Here is a 14,046-nt window from a genome sequence, read left to right as displayed (position 1 = left end):
GATGGGAGAGTTCAGCTCCTCATGCGTCCTCCTGTGTGTCCTCTGTCTCCTGCCTCCTCCCTGAGGTCCTCCTGTGTGCCCTCTGTCTCCTGCCTCCTCCCTGAAGTCCTCCTGTGTGCCCTCTGTCTCCTGCCTCCTCCCTGAAGTCCTCCTGTGTGCCCTCTGTCTCCTGCCTCCTCCCTGAAGTCCTCCTGTGTGCCCTCTGTCTCCTGCCTCCTCCCTGAAGTCCTCCTGTGTGCCCTCTGTCTCCTGCCTCCTCCCTGAAGTCCTCCTGTGTGCCCTCTGTCTCCTGCCTCCTCCCTGAAGTCCTCCTGTGTGCCCTCTGTCTCCTGCCTCCTCCCTGAAGTCCTCCTGTGTGCCCTCTGTCTCCTGCCTCCTCCCTGAAGTCCTCCTGTATGCCCTCTGTCTCCTGCCTCCTCCCTGAAGTCCTCCTGTGTGCCCTCTGTCTCCTGCCTCCTCCCTGAAGTCCTCCTGTGTGCCCTCTGTCTCCTGCCTCCTCCCTGAAGTCCTCCTGTATGCCCTCTGTCTCCTGCCTCCTCCCTGAAGTCCTCCTGTGTGCCCTCTGTCTCCTGCCTCCTCCCTGAGGTCCTCTCCCTCTGTAATAAGGATTAGTGGTGGTGGTGGTGGTGGGGGGGGGGGGGGGGGGGGGGGTGGGGGGGGGGGGGGGGGGGGGGGGCGGGGCTCTTTAATGGATGGATTTAATAAATGGTGATTGGACGTGAACCTACTTCACTGACATTATGATTATGAGTAAAGCTGCATTTAAGCTCTAATGCCACCAAGAGGATTTGATCTGTCATGTGACTTTGTTCTTCTGTATCTCATCAGAGAAGAGAGAAGACACCAGAGAAGAAGAAGAGAGAAGACACTCACAAAAACTAAGAAAAGAGATCACATGACTCCTGTATTAGCTGCTCTGCACTGGCTCCCTGTAAAATCAAGAATCACATTTAAAATTCTTCTCCTCACCTACAAAGCCTTGATTGGTGATGCACCATCATATCTTAAGGAGCTTGTAGTACCATATTGCCCCACTAGAGAGCTGCTCACTAAATGCGGGGCTACTTGTGGTTCCTAGAGTCCTAAGAAGTAGGATGGGAGCCAGAGCCTTCAGTTATCAAGCTCCTCTTTTATGGAACCAGCTTCCACTTTCAGTCCTGGAGGCAGACACAGTCACCTCATTCAAGAATAGACTTAAGACTTTCCTCTTTAATAGTGCTTATAGTTAGGGCTGAATCAGGTTTACCCTGGTCCAGCCCCTTGATATGCTGCTATAGGCTTATAGGCTGCTGGGGGATGTTTTAGGATACACTGAGCACCTATCTCCTCTTCTCTCTCTCCTTATGGATGAATTTACATCTCTCCATTGCACCTTATTAACTCTGCTTCCTCCCCGGAGTCGTTGTGACTTCACGTCTCATAGGGTCCATTGGACCTGGAGGTGTCTGATGCCTGGTGAACCGGCCTCCCATTGGCCCTGCTGATGCCCCGCCCCCTCCTCTCTACCTCCTTCTGTTTCATGGATTGGAGTTCCATTCATACATTGTCATATTCATGTAATGTGTTTATGTAACTCTGTAACTCTGTTCATCTGGTCACATGACATCTATTCATCTGTCCATCCGGGGAGAGGGATCCTCCTCTGTTGCTCTCCTGAAGGGTTCTTCCCTTTTTTCCCTGTCAAAGGTTATTTTTGAGGAGTTTTTCCTGATCCGATGTGAGGTCAAAGGTCAGGGATGTCGTATGTGTACAGATTGTAAAGCCCTCTGAGGGGAGTTGTGATTTGTGTTATTGGGCTATACAAAATAAACTGAATTAAATTGAATTAGAAGAAAAGAGAAGACACCAGAGAAGAAGAAGTGGGTCCAGTTTCTGTCCTCATAATCAGAAATTGTCTTTCAGGTTTTTATCTGATAAATTTAATTTGAAATAAATGTGATTGAATGTTCAACTGTAACTCATTAATGAAGCTACAGGATTAAAGTGATACTCAGCTGTAATCCAGCACACACAACATATTATTGCATGATTCAGATGGATGTGTGGTCATGTGACTTCAGGCCAATCACAGTCTGAGATGTAAAGACGAGTGAAACCACCTTAAGAACCAAGACGGGCGTAAATAGTGTGGAAAGCTCTTTTTTAACTACTCAGTCAAGTCATCTGAAGTACCTGGACCACGTGGGCCATCTGGGGCACCTGGACCACGTGGACCATCTGGGGCACCTGGACCACGTGGACCATCTGGGGCACCTGGACCACGTGGGCCATCTGGGGCACCTGGACCACGTGGACCATCTGGGGCACCTGGACCACGTGGACCATCTGGGGCACCTGGACCACGTGGGGCACCTGGACCACGTGGGCCATCTGGGGCACCTGGACCACGTGGGCCATCTGGGGCACCTGGACCACGTGGGCCATCTGGGGCACCTGGACCACGTGGGCCATCTGAAGCACCTGAAGAACCTGGACCAAGTGGACCAAGTGAAGTGCCTGAAGTGCCTGAAGCACCTGAACCACGTGGACCACCTGAACTAGACCACGTGGACCACATATTTGTTTGTGATACTAATAAATGTTGAAAAACAAATTAAGAATAATTCTAAATAATTGAAAGTGTTATCATGATGAATGTTATTTCGTTGGTCTCGTCAGTATCGTCATATTTAATTGTGGATCTGCATTTCTTTCTTACATGGACACAAACAGACTCCAGACGTCTTTCTGAATGACCTTCTGATTAATAGAAGTAGAACTTTAGAGATCACAGCTATTGGTTAACTTCCTGTGACCAGCCTCGGCCTGAACCCCGACCCCACGTAGTGCTTATTGAACCTAAACAAATCAAATGGCTCCTAGACGTGGGATGGTTCTCTGATACTGCAGACTGAACCATCTGCAGTGAATCATTGATGTGGCACCCCCTGCTGGTCCCTGTTCAGCAGTGTTCTTGTAGTTCCTCGGCCTCTCTGTTTGGTTGACCATCAGTAACACTTGGTTCTGGTTATGTGGAAGAGTCGGTTCCTGTTGGTTTCCTTTGTAACGGTCACTCACTGATGAACACATCCCAAGCCTCTACGTGTTAGGGTTAGTTATTCAGTGAGCTTTCAGGTCGCAGAGAGGCGGTCGGTATGAGACCAGTACCTCCAAGTCCGTGGTCAGACTAGTGGTGGTCCCTACTCGTTGGGAGAGTCACTAACCCAACAGAGTTCAAGTATCTTGGGGTCTTGTTCCCCAGTGAGGGTGAAATAGAGCGTGAGATGGAGAGGCGGCTCGAGGTGCCGTCAGCAGTGATGGAGGTGTTTATTCGAACTGATGGTGAAGAGGGAGCTGAACCGGAATGCAAAGCTCTGCACGTACCAGTCTGTCTACGTTCAGACCTTCACGATGGTCATTAGCTTTGAGTAGTGACCCAAAGAGGATCCGATCGTCTGAATTGATCTTCATTCGTAGGGCGTGTGGACCTTAGAGACAGAGTGAGGGGCTCAGACATTAGGAGGAACTTTGCTCCTTCACATTGAATTTAAGACGGTCCAAGATACTTTTTTTGTAGAGCAGACACAACCGGACATGTGCGTCAAATGTCAAGTCAATCGGTCATTGGAGGAGATGACTCTAGGGGGGGCTTTTGAGCCATTTCTTTGTACCCAAATACAGACCCCTAAAATATCAAATGTTTCACCAGTCCTGATAAGCATGTCAAATTTAACAAGTTTTGTGATATGATAAAGCCCCAAAAAGGAAAAAATAAACATGACAGTTTCAATAGAGCCTTTTGCTCGGGCCCTAAATATAAAAATACAAGTGAAACACACGTAAACAATTTGGGTAACCTCGGATTTATTGATCGATGAGGAGATTTAGGTTTTCAGACTTTGTTGAAGAACAAGATGAACTCTGATCAATCAAATTGACTCATTTATGGATTAAACAGTCAGATTGTCTAAATCTTCATTTGAGATATTTGTTAAAAAGATAAACATTCATCATCATCAACAACTAGATTACTGTAAATATCAGTTTAGTGCAATATGTTGTTTTTATGGCTTCATCTTCAAGCATGTGACAGTGCAGCCTGCAGTCAACCAGCAGGGACAAAAATACCCCAAACCCTCTTATGCCCTCTTATTAAAATAAGATAACTCGTCTCCACATTAATATTCATGGTAGATATTTAGATTTAAACGTTACAAACAGGATGGTTCATTGGTTCAACAGGTAAAACATAACAAAATCACTCAAAATAATTGAATAACGATCACACGACTCCAGCGACCATTTCTTGAAGGATTTTTACCCAGAATGCCTGACAGCAGTGTGACTTTGTATACCTTCAAAATAAGAGCGTCCAGTGGAAATCAAACCCACACCCCTGCTGACCCAGTGCATTGGTCTAGTCCACCTTCAAAATAAAAGCATCCAGTGGAAATCAAACCCTAACCCGAATCTAACCCTAACCCGACAGGAAGTTCAAACAAAGAAACTATATATGAATGTATGTATAAAGTATGTATACATGTATATTTCCTTTACATATCGCAAGATGCAGTTCAAGATATGTAAGGAAGATCAGAAGTGGACAGGAAGTGGATGTGCTGACAGGAAATGACATCAGTGTTCTTTGAGGAAGCGCTGGGACTTCTGTCTCGCCATGCGGCGCTGCTGCTGCGCCACCTGAGCGTCCGATATGGCCGCCTGCAGCTTCTGTAGGTAACCAGGTGAAAACATGAAGGTAAAACACACCGTTTGACAAAACTTCATTACAATAATCCATCCATCCATCCATTCATGATCAGCTCTTATCCGTAACCCGTATCTTACTTAGCGTCTGTGAGTTAGACGTTTTTTACTGCAAACAGTCCACCACTCGCTGTATCCACCGTATGGCCCGAGACAACATGCATCAACATAATACATTTGAATGGGATCTGATCTATTCCCTTCATCAGGAGTTCAGTAATCTTTAGAGGCAAGAAATACACAACAATTAATGGAACAATCACACAAAACTGAAAATGACTGACTTTTAGTACAGTTTAGAGCATGGTCCCAAGAGACTTATTTTTAAGTTAACATGTTTTACATAAGCATCCCCAACGTTGTATTTCTATGTCAAACCTACTGCGAGGGCTGCTTTGTCGAAATTTGTCGAAGGTTTGTTGACATTTTGTAGGGGGCGCTATCGAGCCAAATTGCCATTATGAAGGATTACAATCATATCATACCACTACATTTAGGACTGTTAATGTGTGTGCTAAGTTTGGATGTATTTTGAAAATTTTTAGCCCCCAAAAACATCTTCGTCTTCATGACGAAGAGTGCGTAGCCACGGCAACAGCATTCACAAAACAACCAGATTTCAATACATTTTAATTACTAAGGTTTTTAGATTGTACTGACAAAATTTGAAGTTGATCCAAAGATTTATTTAGGAGGAGTTAGCTATACTAAGGCATGAAGAAATGAACGGAAAAATCACAAAGAAATAAAAATGGCCGACTTCCGGTACGGTTTAGAGCATGGCCCCAAGAGACTTTCTTTTCAGTTTACATGTTTCACATATGCCTACCAAGTTTCATACATGTAGGTCAAACGTAGCGCTGGGGCTGCTTAAATTTATATTTGTAGGGGGCGCTATCGACCCGAATTGCCATTTTGAAGCATTAAAGTCATATCAGGTAACTACATCTATGTGTGTGCTAAGTTTAGTTACAATTCGAATATGTTTAGTCCCTCCAAAGCCCCTTCGTTGTTTATGAAGAATAGGTTGCCAAGGCAACAGTGTTACACAAAACATAAAATGCTTTGTGTGCTGGCATCATGAAAGTCCTACGTTTGTGTGGAACAAATTTGATGTTGATCTGATTTACCTACTAAGAGGAGCTAGCCAACGTATAGAACATTTTACTTCCTGTTACCAGACACATTCTGACAGGGATCTGATTAATCTGTGAGGAGAAGGGTCTGAAAGTAGAAAACATGTAGCCTACCGTTGCCACTAGGTGGCGCTATGACTAGAATGCAAAATTATCATATGGATGTCTTCAGGGTCAGTGTGTCATGACATATGACAAATGTGGAGCAGATTACATAATGTATGGCCACGTTAAAAAAACTTCCATTTTCATGGCGAATGGTGTTCTTTGCCGTCGCGCCCTACACACATAGTTTAATATTTTTGTAATCTTTTAATAGGATTAGTCTGCTAAGGTCTCAAGATCACACTACCCGATTTTGGAATGAATCGGGTTTAATCTCTAGGAAGAATTTGTTCTTTTACAACTCCCCAAAACGTGAAAAAAGGCAAAAAAATGCAAATATTGATTGTAGCGCCCCCTAATTTTGAAATATTATGAAAAAATACGTTTAGGGATGCCATGTGGACATATGCAATGTGGTGAGGATAGGCCAAGTGAATTGGAATTTATGTCTTTACATATTAGGCCACACCCCTTAAAAGTTCATTGGTCCATATCTTCTAAATGATGAGATATCAACAAGCTTTTGATAACTTATGATGACATTCAACCAATAATGAACCGCAGAAAGTTTTGTAAGTATCAGGCCCAGCGTTTAGGAGATTAAAAAAACTGATTAGTCGCATTTTATGGCCATCATTGACTTTTATTGACAATTATTTGTTTCCATGACCTTTGACACGTGTAAAGTTGCATGCGTTTTTGAGCATCCCATGCAGCTGAACTAGGAGTACGTCATAGTATAAAACGTGTCATTTCCTTTTGCCAGTAGGTGGCGCTATGACAATGTGAACATACACATGCATCATGTTGTGTACCTCCGTGCTCTGGCCTGGACCGGCATGAAGCATGAGGATCTTTGGGCGGGTTGATAAATAAGATAATCCTTTATTATTATTATATCTGCAGGAGGACGATGCACCTCGGAGTTACAACAACTTTCTCTAACAGTAATGGGGTCCACGCCACCACAAGGTTTATCAGGTTTGAGTACCCCGTACATAACGTCTGAAAATACAAAAGTTGGCTAAAAAAGCACAAATTGCCCGATTCCCTGCAGCGCCCCCTAGTGTTTGAATAGAATGACGATGGTGAGTTAAAGGATGCGATGTGAACATATGCTACACATTTGGCCACTTTTTTTGGAAGTTATGTAGATTGATGTATGAAGCCACGCCTCTTAGAGGTTCATTGATCCATATCTTCTAAACACAATGATATATCAACACGCTTTCTGATGACTTTGGATAACAATGATCCAATAATGATCCACAGATAATTTGGTATTAATCAGACGCAGCGTGTCGGAGGAGTTCGCAATGTGTTTTTCACAGAATTCAAAATGTCTAAAAATCTGAGTAGGCGGAGCTTAATGCTCTAAATTACTTTTTTTTGTAGAGCAGACAGTTTAAAAAGGAATATGAAAGTCACATGATGATGACGAGCGTACCTGAGCAGTGTTTGAGTCTCTGAGCTGAACGTTCCTCACTGACTCCTGAGCGCTTCTCTTTGGCAGCATCAACTTCTGCTGCTCCTGACGCACACAGACAGGAGGTCAGTGAGACAGGCAGGCGGTCAGTGAGACAGGCAGGCAGTCAGTGAGACAGACAGACGGTCGGTGAGACAGGCAGGCGGTCAGTGAGACAGGCAGGCGGTCAGTGAGACAGGCAGGCGGTCAGTGAGACAGGCAAGCAGTCAGTGAGACAGACGGTCGGTGAGACAGGCAGGCAGTCAGTGAGACAGGCAGGCAGTCAGTGAGACAGACAGACGATCAGTGAGACAGACGGTCGGTGAGACAGGCAGGCGGTCAGTGAGACAGGCAGGCAGTCAGTGAGACAGACAGACGGTCGGTGAGACAGGCAGACGGTCGGTGAGACAGGCAGGCGGTCAGTGAGACAGGCAGGCGGTCAGTGAGACAGGCAAGCAGTCAGTGAGACAGACGGTCGGTGAGACAGGCAGGCAGTCAGTGAGACAGGCAGGCAGTCAGTGAGACAGACAGACGATCAGTGAGACAGACGGTCGGTGAGACAGGCAGGCGGTCAGTGAGACAGACAGACGGTCGGTGAGACAGGCAGGCGGTCAGTGAGACAGGCAGGCGGTCAGTGAGACAGGCAGGCGGTCAGTGAGACAGGCAAGCAGTCAGTGAGACAGACGGTCGGTGAGACAGGCAGGCAGTCAGTGAGACAGGCAGGCAGTCAGTGAGACAGACAGACGATCAGTGAGACAGACGGTCGGTGAGACAGGCAGGCGGTCAGTGAGACAGGCAGGCAGTCAGTGAGACAGACAGACGGTCGGTGAGACAGGCAGACGGTCGGTGAGACAGGCAGGCGGTCAGTGAGACAGGCAGGCGGTCAGTGAGACAGGCAAGCAGTCAGTGAGACAGACGGTCGGTGAGACAGGCAGGCAGTCAGTGAGACAGGCAGGCAGTCAGTGAGACAGACAGACGATCAGTGAGACAGACGGTCGGTGAGACAGGCAGGCGGTCAGTGAGACAGACAGACGGTCGGTGAGACAGGCAGGCGGTCAGTGAGACAGGCAGGCGGTCAGTGAGACAGGCAGGCGGTCAGTGAGACAGGCAAGCAGTCAGTGAGACAGACGGTCGGTGAGACAGGCAGGCAGTCAGTGAGACAGGCAGGCAGTCAGTGAGACAGACAGACGATCAGTGAGACAGACGGTCGGTGAGACAGGCAGGCGGTCAGTGAGACAGGCAGGCGGTCAGTGAGACAGACAGACGATCAGTGAGACAGATGGTCGGTGAGACAGGCAGGCGGTCAGTGAGACAGACAGATGGTCGGTGAGACAGGCAGGCGGTCAGTGAGACAGGCAAGCAGTCAGTGAGACAGACGGTCGGTGAGACAGGCAGGCAGTCAGTGAGACAGACAGGCGGTCAGTGAGACAGATGGTCGGTGAGACAGGCAGGCAGTCAGTGAGACAGACAGATGGTCGGTGAGACAGGCGGTCAGTGAGACAGATGGTCGGTGAGACAGGCAGGCGGTCAGTGAGACAGGCGGTCAGTGAGACAGATGGTCGGTGAGACAGGCAGGCAGTCAGTGAGACAGACAGATGGTCGGTGAGACAGGCGGTCAGTGAGACAGATGGTCGGTGAGACAGGCAGGCGGTCAGTGAGACAGGCGGTCAGTGAGACAGATGGTCGGTGAGACAGACAGATGGTCGGTGAGACAGGCGGTCAGTGAGACAGATGGTCGGTGAGACAGGCAGGCGGTCGGTGAGACAGGCGGTCAGTGAGACATATGGTCGGTGAGACAGGCAGGCGGTTAGTGAGACAGGCGGTCAGTGAGACAGATGGTCGGTGAGACAGGCAGGCGGTTAGTGAGACAGGCGGTCGGTGAGACAGACAGATGGTCGGTGAGACAGGCAGGCGGTCAGTGAGACAGATGGTCGGTGAGACAGATAATAATAATAATAATAATAATAATAATAATGCATTTAATTTATATAGCGCTTTTCATAATACTCAAAGACACTTCACATAATTAAAACATCCTAAAAGCTAAAAATAAATAAATAAGAATAGCTAAAATACAGATAAAACAAATAAATAGGGACTTTGAGTCGCTCGGACCGTGATAAGAAAACAAAAACAAACAAACAAACAAACAATCACACATTAAAAGCCGTTCTGAACAGGTGGGTTTTGAATAAGGAAAGATCAGTGCAGGGGAGAGAGTTCCAGAGGGAGGGGCAGATATGGAGAAGGCTCTGTCACCCCACGTCCGGTGCTTGATGGTCAGTGAGACAGACAGACAGACCAACAGACAGGCAGACAGACAGGCAGACAGACAGTACCTTGCAGTAGATCTTCAGCTCTGACCCCGTCACAGCTGGAGGTCGGTAGAAGTTCTCAAACAAACACTCCCACTCTCTGTTGAAATGACCGACGAAGTCCATCTCCTTCACACACAGAACCCTCCTACACAACAACAACAACAACACATTTAAAACAACAACACCAGCAAACAACAAACACCCTTCAGAACAACACGAGGACTTGGACCTGTTGGTGATGATGATGTTGGTCTTTCTGTGTCCAGGATACGGACACAGGTCTCTGAACACCTCCCCTTCCAGCAGCTGGATCTCAGAGCGCTGTAGAGACACAGACAGGTTCACTGAGGGACAGACAGACAGGTTCACTGAGGGACAGACAGACAGGTTCACTGAGGGACAGACAGGCAGGGAGGTTCACTGAGGGACAGACAGACAGGTTCACTGAGGGACAGACAGACAGGTTCACTGAGGGACAGACAGGCAGGGAGGTTCACTGAGGGACAGACAGACAGGTTCACTGAGGGACAGACAGACAGGGAGGTTCACTGAGGGACAGACAGACAGACAGGTTCACTGAGGGACAGACAGACAGGGAGGTTCACTGAGGGACAGACAGACAGGTTCACTGAGGGACAGACAGGCAGGGAGGTTCACTGAGGGACAGACAGACAGGGAGGTTCACTGAGGGACAGACAGACAGGTTCACTGAGGGACAGACAGACAGATTCACTGAGGGACAGACAGGCAGGGAGGTTCACTGAGGGACAGACAGGTTCACTGAGGGACAGACAGGCAGACAGGTTAACTGAGAGACAGACAGACAGGTTCACTGAGGGACAGACAGGCAGGGAGGTTCACTGAGAGACAGACAGACAGGTTCACTGAGGGACAGACAGGCAGGGAGGTTCACTGAGGGACAGACAGACAGGTTCACTGAGGGACAGACAGACAGACAGGTTCACTGAGGGACAGACAGACAGGTTCACTGAGGGACAGACAGGCAGGGAGGTTCACTGAGGGACAGACAGACAGGGAGGTTCACTGAGAGACAGACAGACAGGTTCACTGAGGGACAGACAGACAGGGAGGTTCACTGAGAGATAGACAGACAGGTTCACTGAGGGACAGACAGACAGGCCGAGTCACTGAGAGACAGACAGCAGTCTGGTGGTGGGGGACTGCAGTCTGGTGGTGGAGGACTGCAGTCTGGCGGTGGGGGACTGCAGTCTGGTGGTGGAGGACTGCAGTCTGGTGGTGGAGGACTGCAGTCTGGTGGTGGAGGACTGCAGTCTGGTGGTGGAGGACTGCAGTCTGGTGGTGGAGGACTGCAGTCTGGTGGTGGAGGACTGCAGTCTGGCGGTGGAGGACTGCAGTCTGGCGGTGGGGGACTGCAGTCTGGCGGTGGGGGACTGCAGTCTGGTGGTGGAGGACTGCAGTCTGGCGGTGGGGGACTGCAGTCTGGCGGTGGGGGACTGCAGTCTGGTGGTGGAGGACTGCAGTCTGGTGGTGGAGGACTGCAGTCTGGCGGTGGGGGACTGCAGTCTGGTGGTGGAGGACTGCAGTCTGGTGGTGGGGGACTGCAGTCTGGTGGTGGGGGACTGCAGTCTGGCGGTGGGGGACTGTAGTCTGGTGGTAGGGGACTGTAGTCTGGTGGTAGGGGACTGCAGTCTGGTGGTAGGGGACTGCAGTCTGGTGATGGAGGACTGCAGACTGGTGGTGGAGGACTGTAGTCTGGTGGTGGAGGACTGCAGTCTGGTGGTGGAGGACTGTAGTCTGGTGGTGGTGGAGGACTGCAGTCTGGTGGTGGGGGACTGCAGTCTGGCGGTGGGGGACTGCAGTCTGGCGGTGGAGGACTGCAGTCTGGTGGTGGAGGACTGCAGTCTGGCGGTGGAGGACTGCAGTCTGGCGGTGGAGGACTGCAGTCTGGCGGTGGAGGACTGCAGTCTGGCGGTGGAGGACTGCAGTCTGGTGGTGGGTCACGGCAGCGTGAAGTCCGCCGCCCGCATGAACAGCGCGGTCGTGATCTTCCTCGACAGCGTGGAGAAGGTGAGCACGGTGGCGGCGAGAGGCATCGTGGTGAAGGGCACGGTGGACAACGTGCCCCCGTTCATTAGGGACGAGGTGTTGCTCGGAGAGCTGGCGAGGCACGGGAGGGTGGTGTCGGGTGTGAGGAAGGTCTCCTCAGGGTGCAGGTCTCCCCTGCAGAAGCACGTGTTGTCGCACAGGAGGCAGCTCCTCATGGTCCTGAACAACAGGAGTGAGGAGCTCAACCTCGTCATCAAGACCAGAGTCGAGGGTTTTGACTATGTGCTGTTTGTGACCTCTGGAAACGGGAAATGTTTCCGGTGTGGACGAGAGGGGCATCAGGCCAGGGAGTGCCCAAGGAAGAGGTCAGCTGAGCGGGACGCTTCTAGTGAAGCGGCTCCTGAGGGACAGAACCAGGAGGGTCCGGAGGGGGGCGGAGGGGACCGGCAGGAGGAACAGGGAGGACAGGGGGAGACGGGTGGGGCCCAGCAGGGTGAAGGAGAAGGGGCAGAGGTGGCCCAGCAAGTGGGGGGTAGGGGGACAGAAGTGGTCCAGCAGGTGGGGGGTAGGGGGACAGAGGTGGTCCAGCAGGTGGGGGGTAGGGGGACAGAGGTGTTCCAGGAAGTGGAGGAGGAGAGGGCTGGAGTGTCTTAGCAGGTGGAAGAGGAGGGGCAGGGAAGGAAAGTTGTGGGCAGGAGGAGGGTTACGTGTGGTCAGACGGTGAGGTTGACATGGAGGAGGAGGAGGAGAAGAGTCAGGCTCACCGTCTGAAGAGGAAGAGCAGGGAGGATGAGGAAAGCTCACGGGCCAAGAAGGGAGCTTCGGGTAAGGGGGACGAGGAGTCTGAGTCCAGTATGGAGGAGGACTCCTTCTCTGAGGAAGGTGAGGAGCACCCAGACGTGTACAGTGTGGACGAATTAAAAGGGTTTCTAGGTAGGACTAAAAACCAGAGGATCTTTATAGAGGATCACTTCTCGGACTTGCCGAGACTTGTTAAGTCCATCCGGCTCCACTGATCGGGAGGGCTGGAGGTTGAGGAAGATCGCTGTTACTGTCGGTAGAGCGATTAAGGAGTCTGAGGCAGAGTTAAAATGCAGAGGACCGACAACCAGAAGACCGACGTCCAGAAGACCGACGTCCAGAAGACCGACGTCCAGAAGACCAACATCCAGAGGACCGAGGACCAGGGTCCAGAAGACCAACATCCAGAAGACTGACGTCCAGAAGACCGACGTCCAGAAGACCGACGTCCAGAAGACCGACGTCCAGAAGTCTTCAGAAGACCAACATCCAGAGGACCGAGGTTCAGAGGACCAGGGTCCAGAAGACGGACGTCCAGAAGTCCGACGTCCAGAAGTCCGACGTCCAGAAGTCCGACGTCCAGAAGACCGACGTCCAGAAGACCAACATCCAGAGGACCGAGGTTCAGAGGACCAGGGTCCAGAAGACCAACATCCAGAAGACGGACGTCCAGAAGTCCGACGTCCAGAAGACCAACATCCAGAGGGCCAACATCCAGAGGGCCGACGTCCAGAAGACCGACGTCCAGAAGACCAACATCCAGAAGACGGACGTCCAGAAGTCCGACGTCCAGAAGACCGACATCCAGAGGACCGAGGTTCAGAGGACCAGGGTCCAGAAGACCAACATCCAGAAGACGGACGTCCAGAAGTCCGACGTCCAGAAGACCGACGTCCAGAAGACCAACATCCAGAGGGCCGACGTCCAGAAGTCCGATGTCCAGAAGACCGACGTCCAGAAGACCGACGTCCAGAAGTCCGACGTCCAGAAGACCGACGGGCCGACGTCCAGAAGACCGACGTCCAGAAGACCGACGTCCAGAGGGCCGACGTCCAGAGGGCCGACGTCCAGAGGACCGGGGTCCAGAGGACCGACGTCCAGAAGACCGACGTCCAGAGGACCGGGGTCCAGAGGGCCGACGTCCAAAAGGACCGACGTCCAGAAGACCAACATCCAGAAGATGGACGTCCAGAAGACCGACGTCCAGAAGACCAACATCCAGAGGGCCAACATCCAGAGGACCGACGTCCAGAGGACCGGGGTCCAGAAGACCGACGTCCAGAGGGCCGACGTCCAGAAGACCGACGTCCAGAAGACCGACGTCCAGAGGGCCGACGTCCAGAGGACCGGGGTCCAGAAGACCGACGTCCAGAAGACCGACGTCCAGAAGACCGACGTCCAGAGGACCGGGGTCCAGAGGACCGACGTCCAAAAGGACCGACGTCCAGAA

The 14,046-nt window shown here is 50.7% G+C and overlaps 1 protein-coding gene across 2 annotated transcripts in view; it reads right to left on the bottom strand.

Moving 5' to 3' along the window:
• Positions 1–3,826: 3,826 nt before the first annotated feature.
• Positions 3,827–14,046, bottom strand: part of vps13c (vacuolar protein sorting 13 homolog C) — a 104,666-nt gene continuing 94,446 nt past the window's right edge. For both annotated transcript variants that reach the window (XM_034560881.1, XM_034560890.1), the window contains 4 exons: positions 9,997–10,088; positions 9,789–9,912; positions 7,432–7,515; positions 3,827–4,707 (listed from right to left, as the gene is read on the bottom strand). In XM_034560881.1, coding sequence (XP_034416772.1) covers positions 4,615–4,707; positions 7,432–7,515; positions 9,789–9,912; positions 9,997–10,088 — 393 coding nt within the window. In that variant the 3' untranslated portion in view covers positions 3,827–4,614. The remainder of the gene's footprint in view (positions 4,708–7,431; positions 7,516–9,788; positions 9,913–9,996; positions 10,089–14,046) is intronic.

The sequence above is a fragment of the Cyclopterus lumpus genome, chromosome 3, assembly GCF_009769545.1.
Source record: "Cyclopterus lumpus isolate fCycLum1 chromosome 3, fCycLum1.pri, whole genome shotgun sequence".
Classification (NCBI taxonomy): domain Eukaryota; kingdom Metazoa; phylum Chordata; class Actinopteri; order Perciformes; family Cyclopteridae; genus Cyclopterus; species Cyclopterus lumpus.
This window is presented reverse-complemented; position numbering and strand designations above follow the sequence as displayed.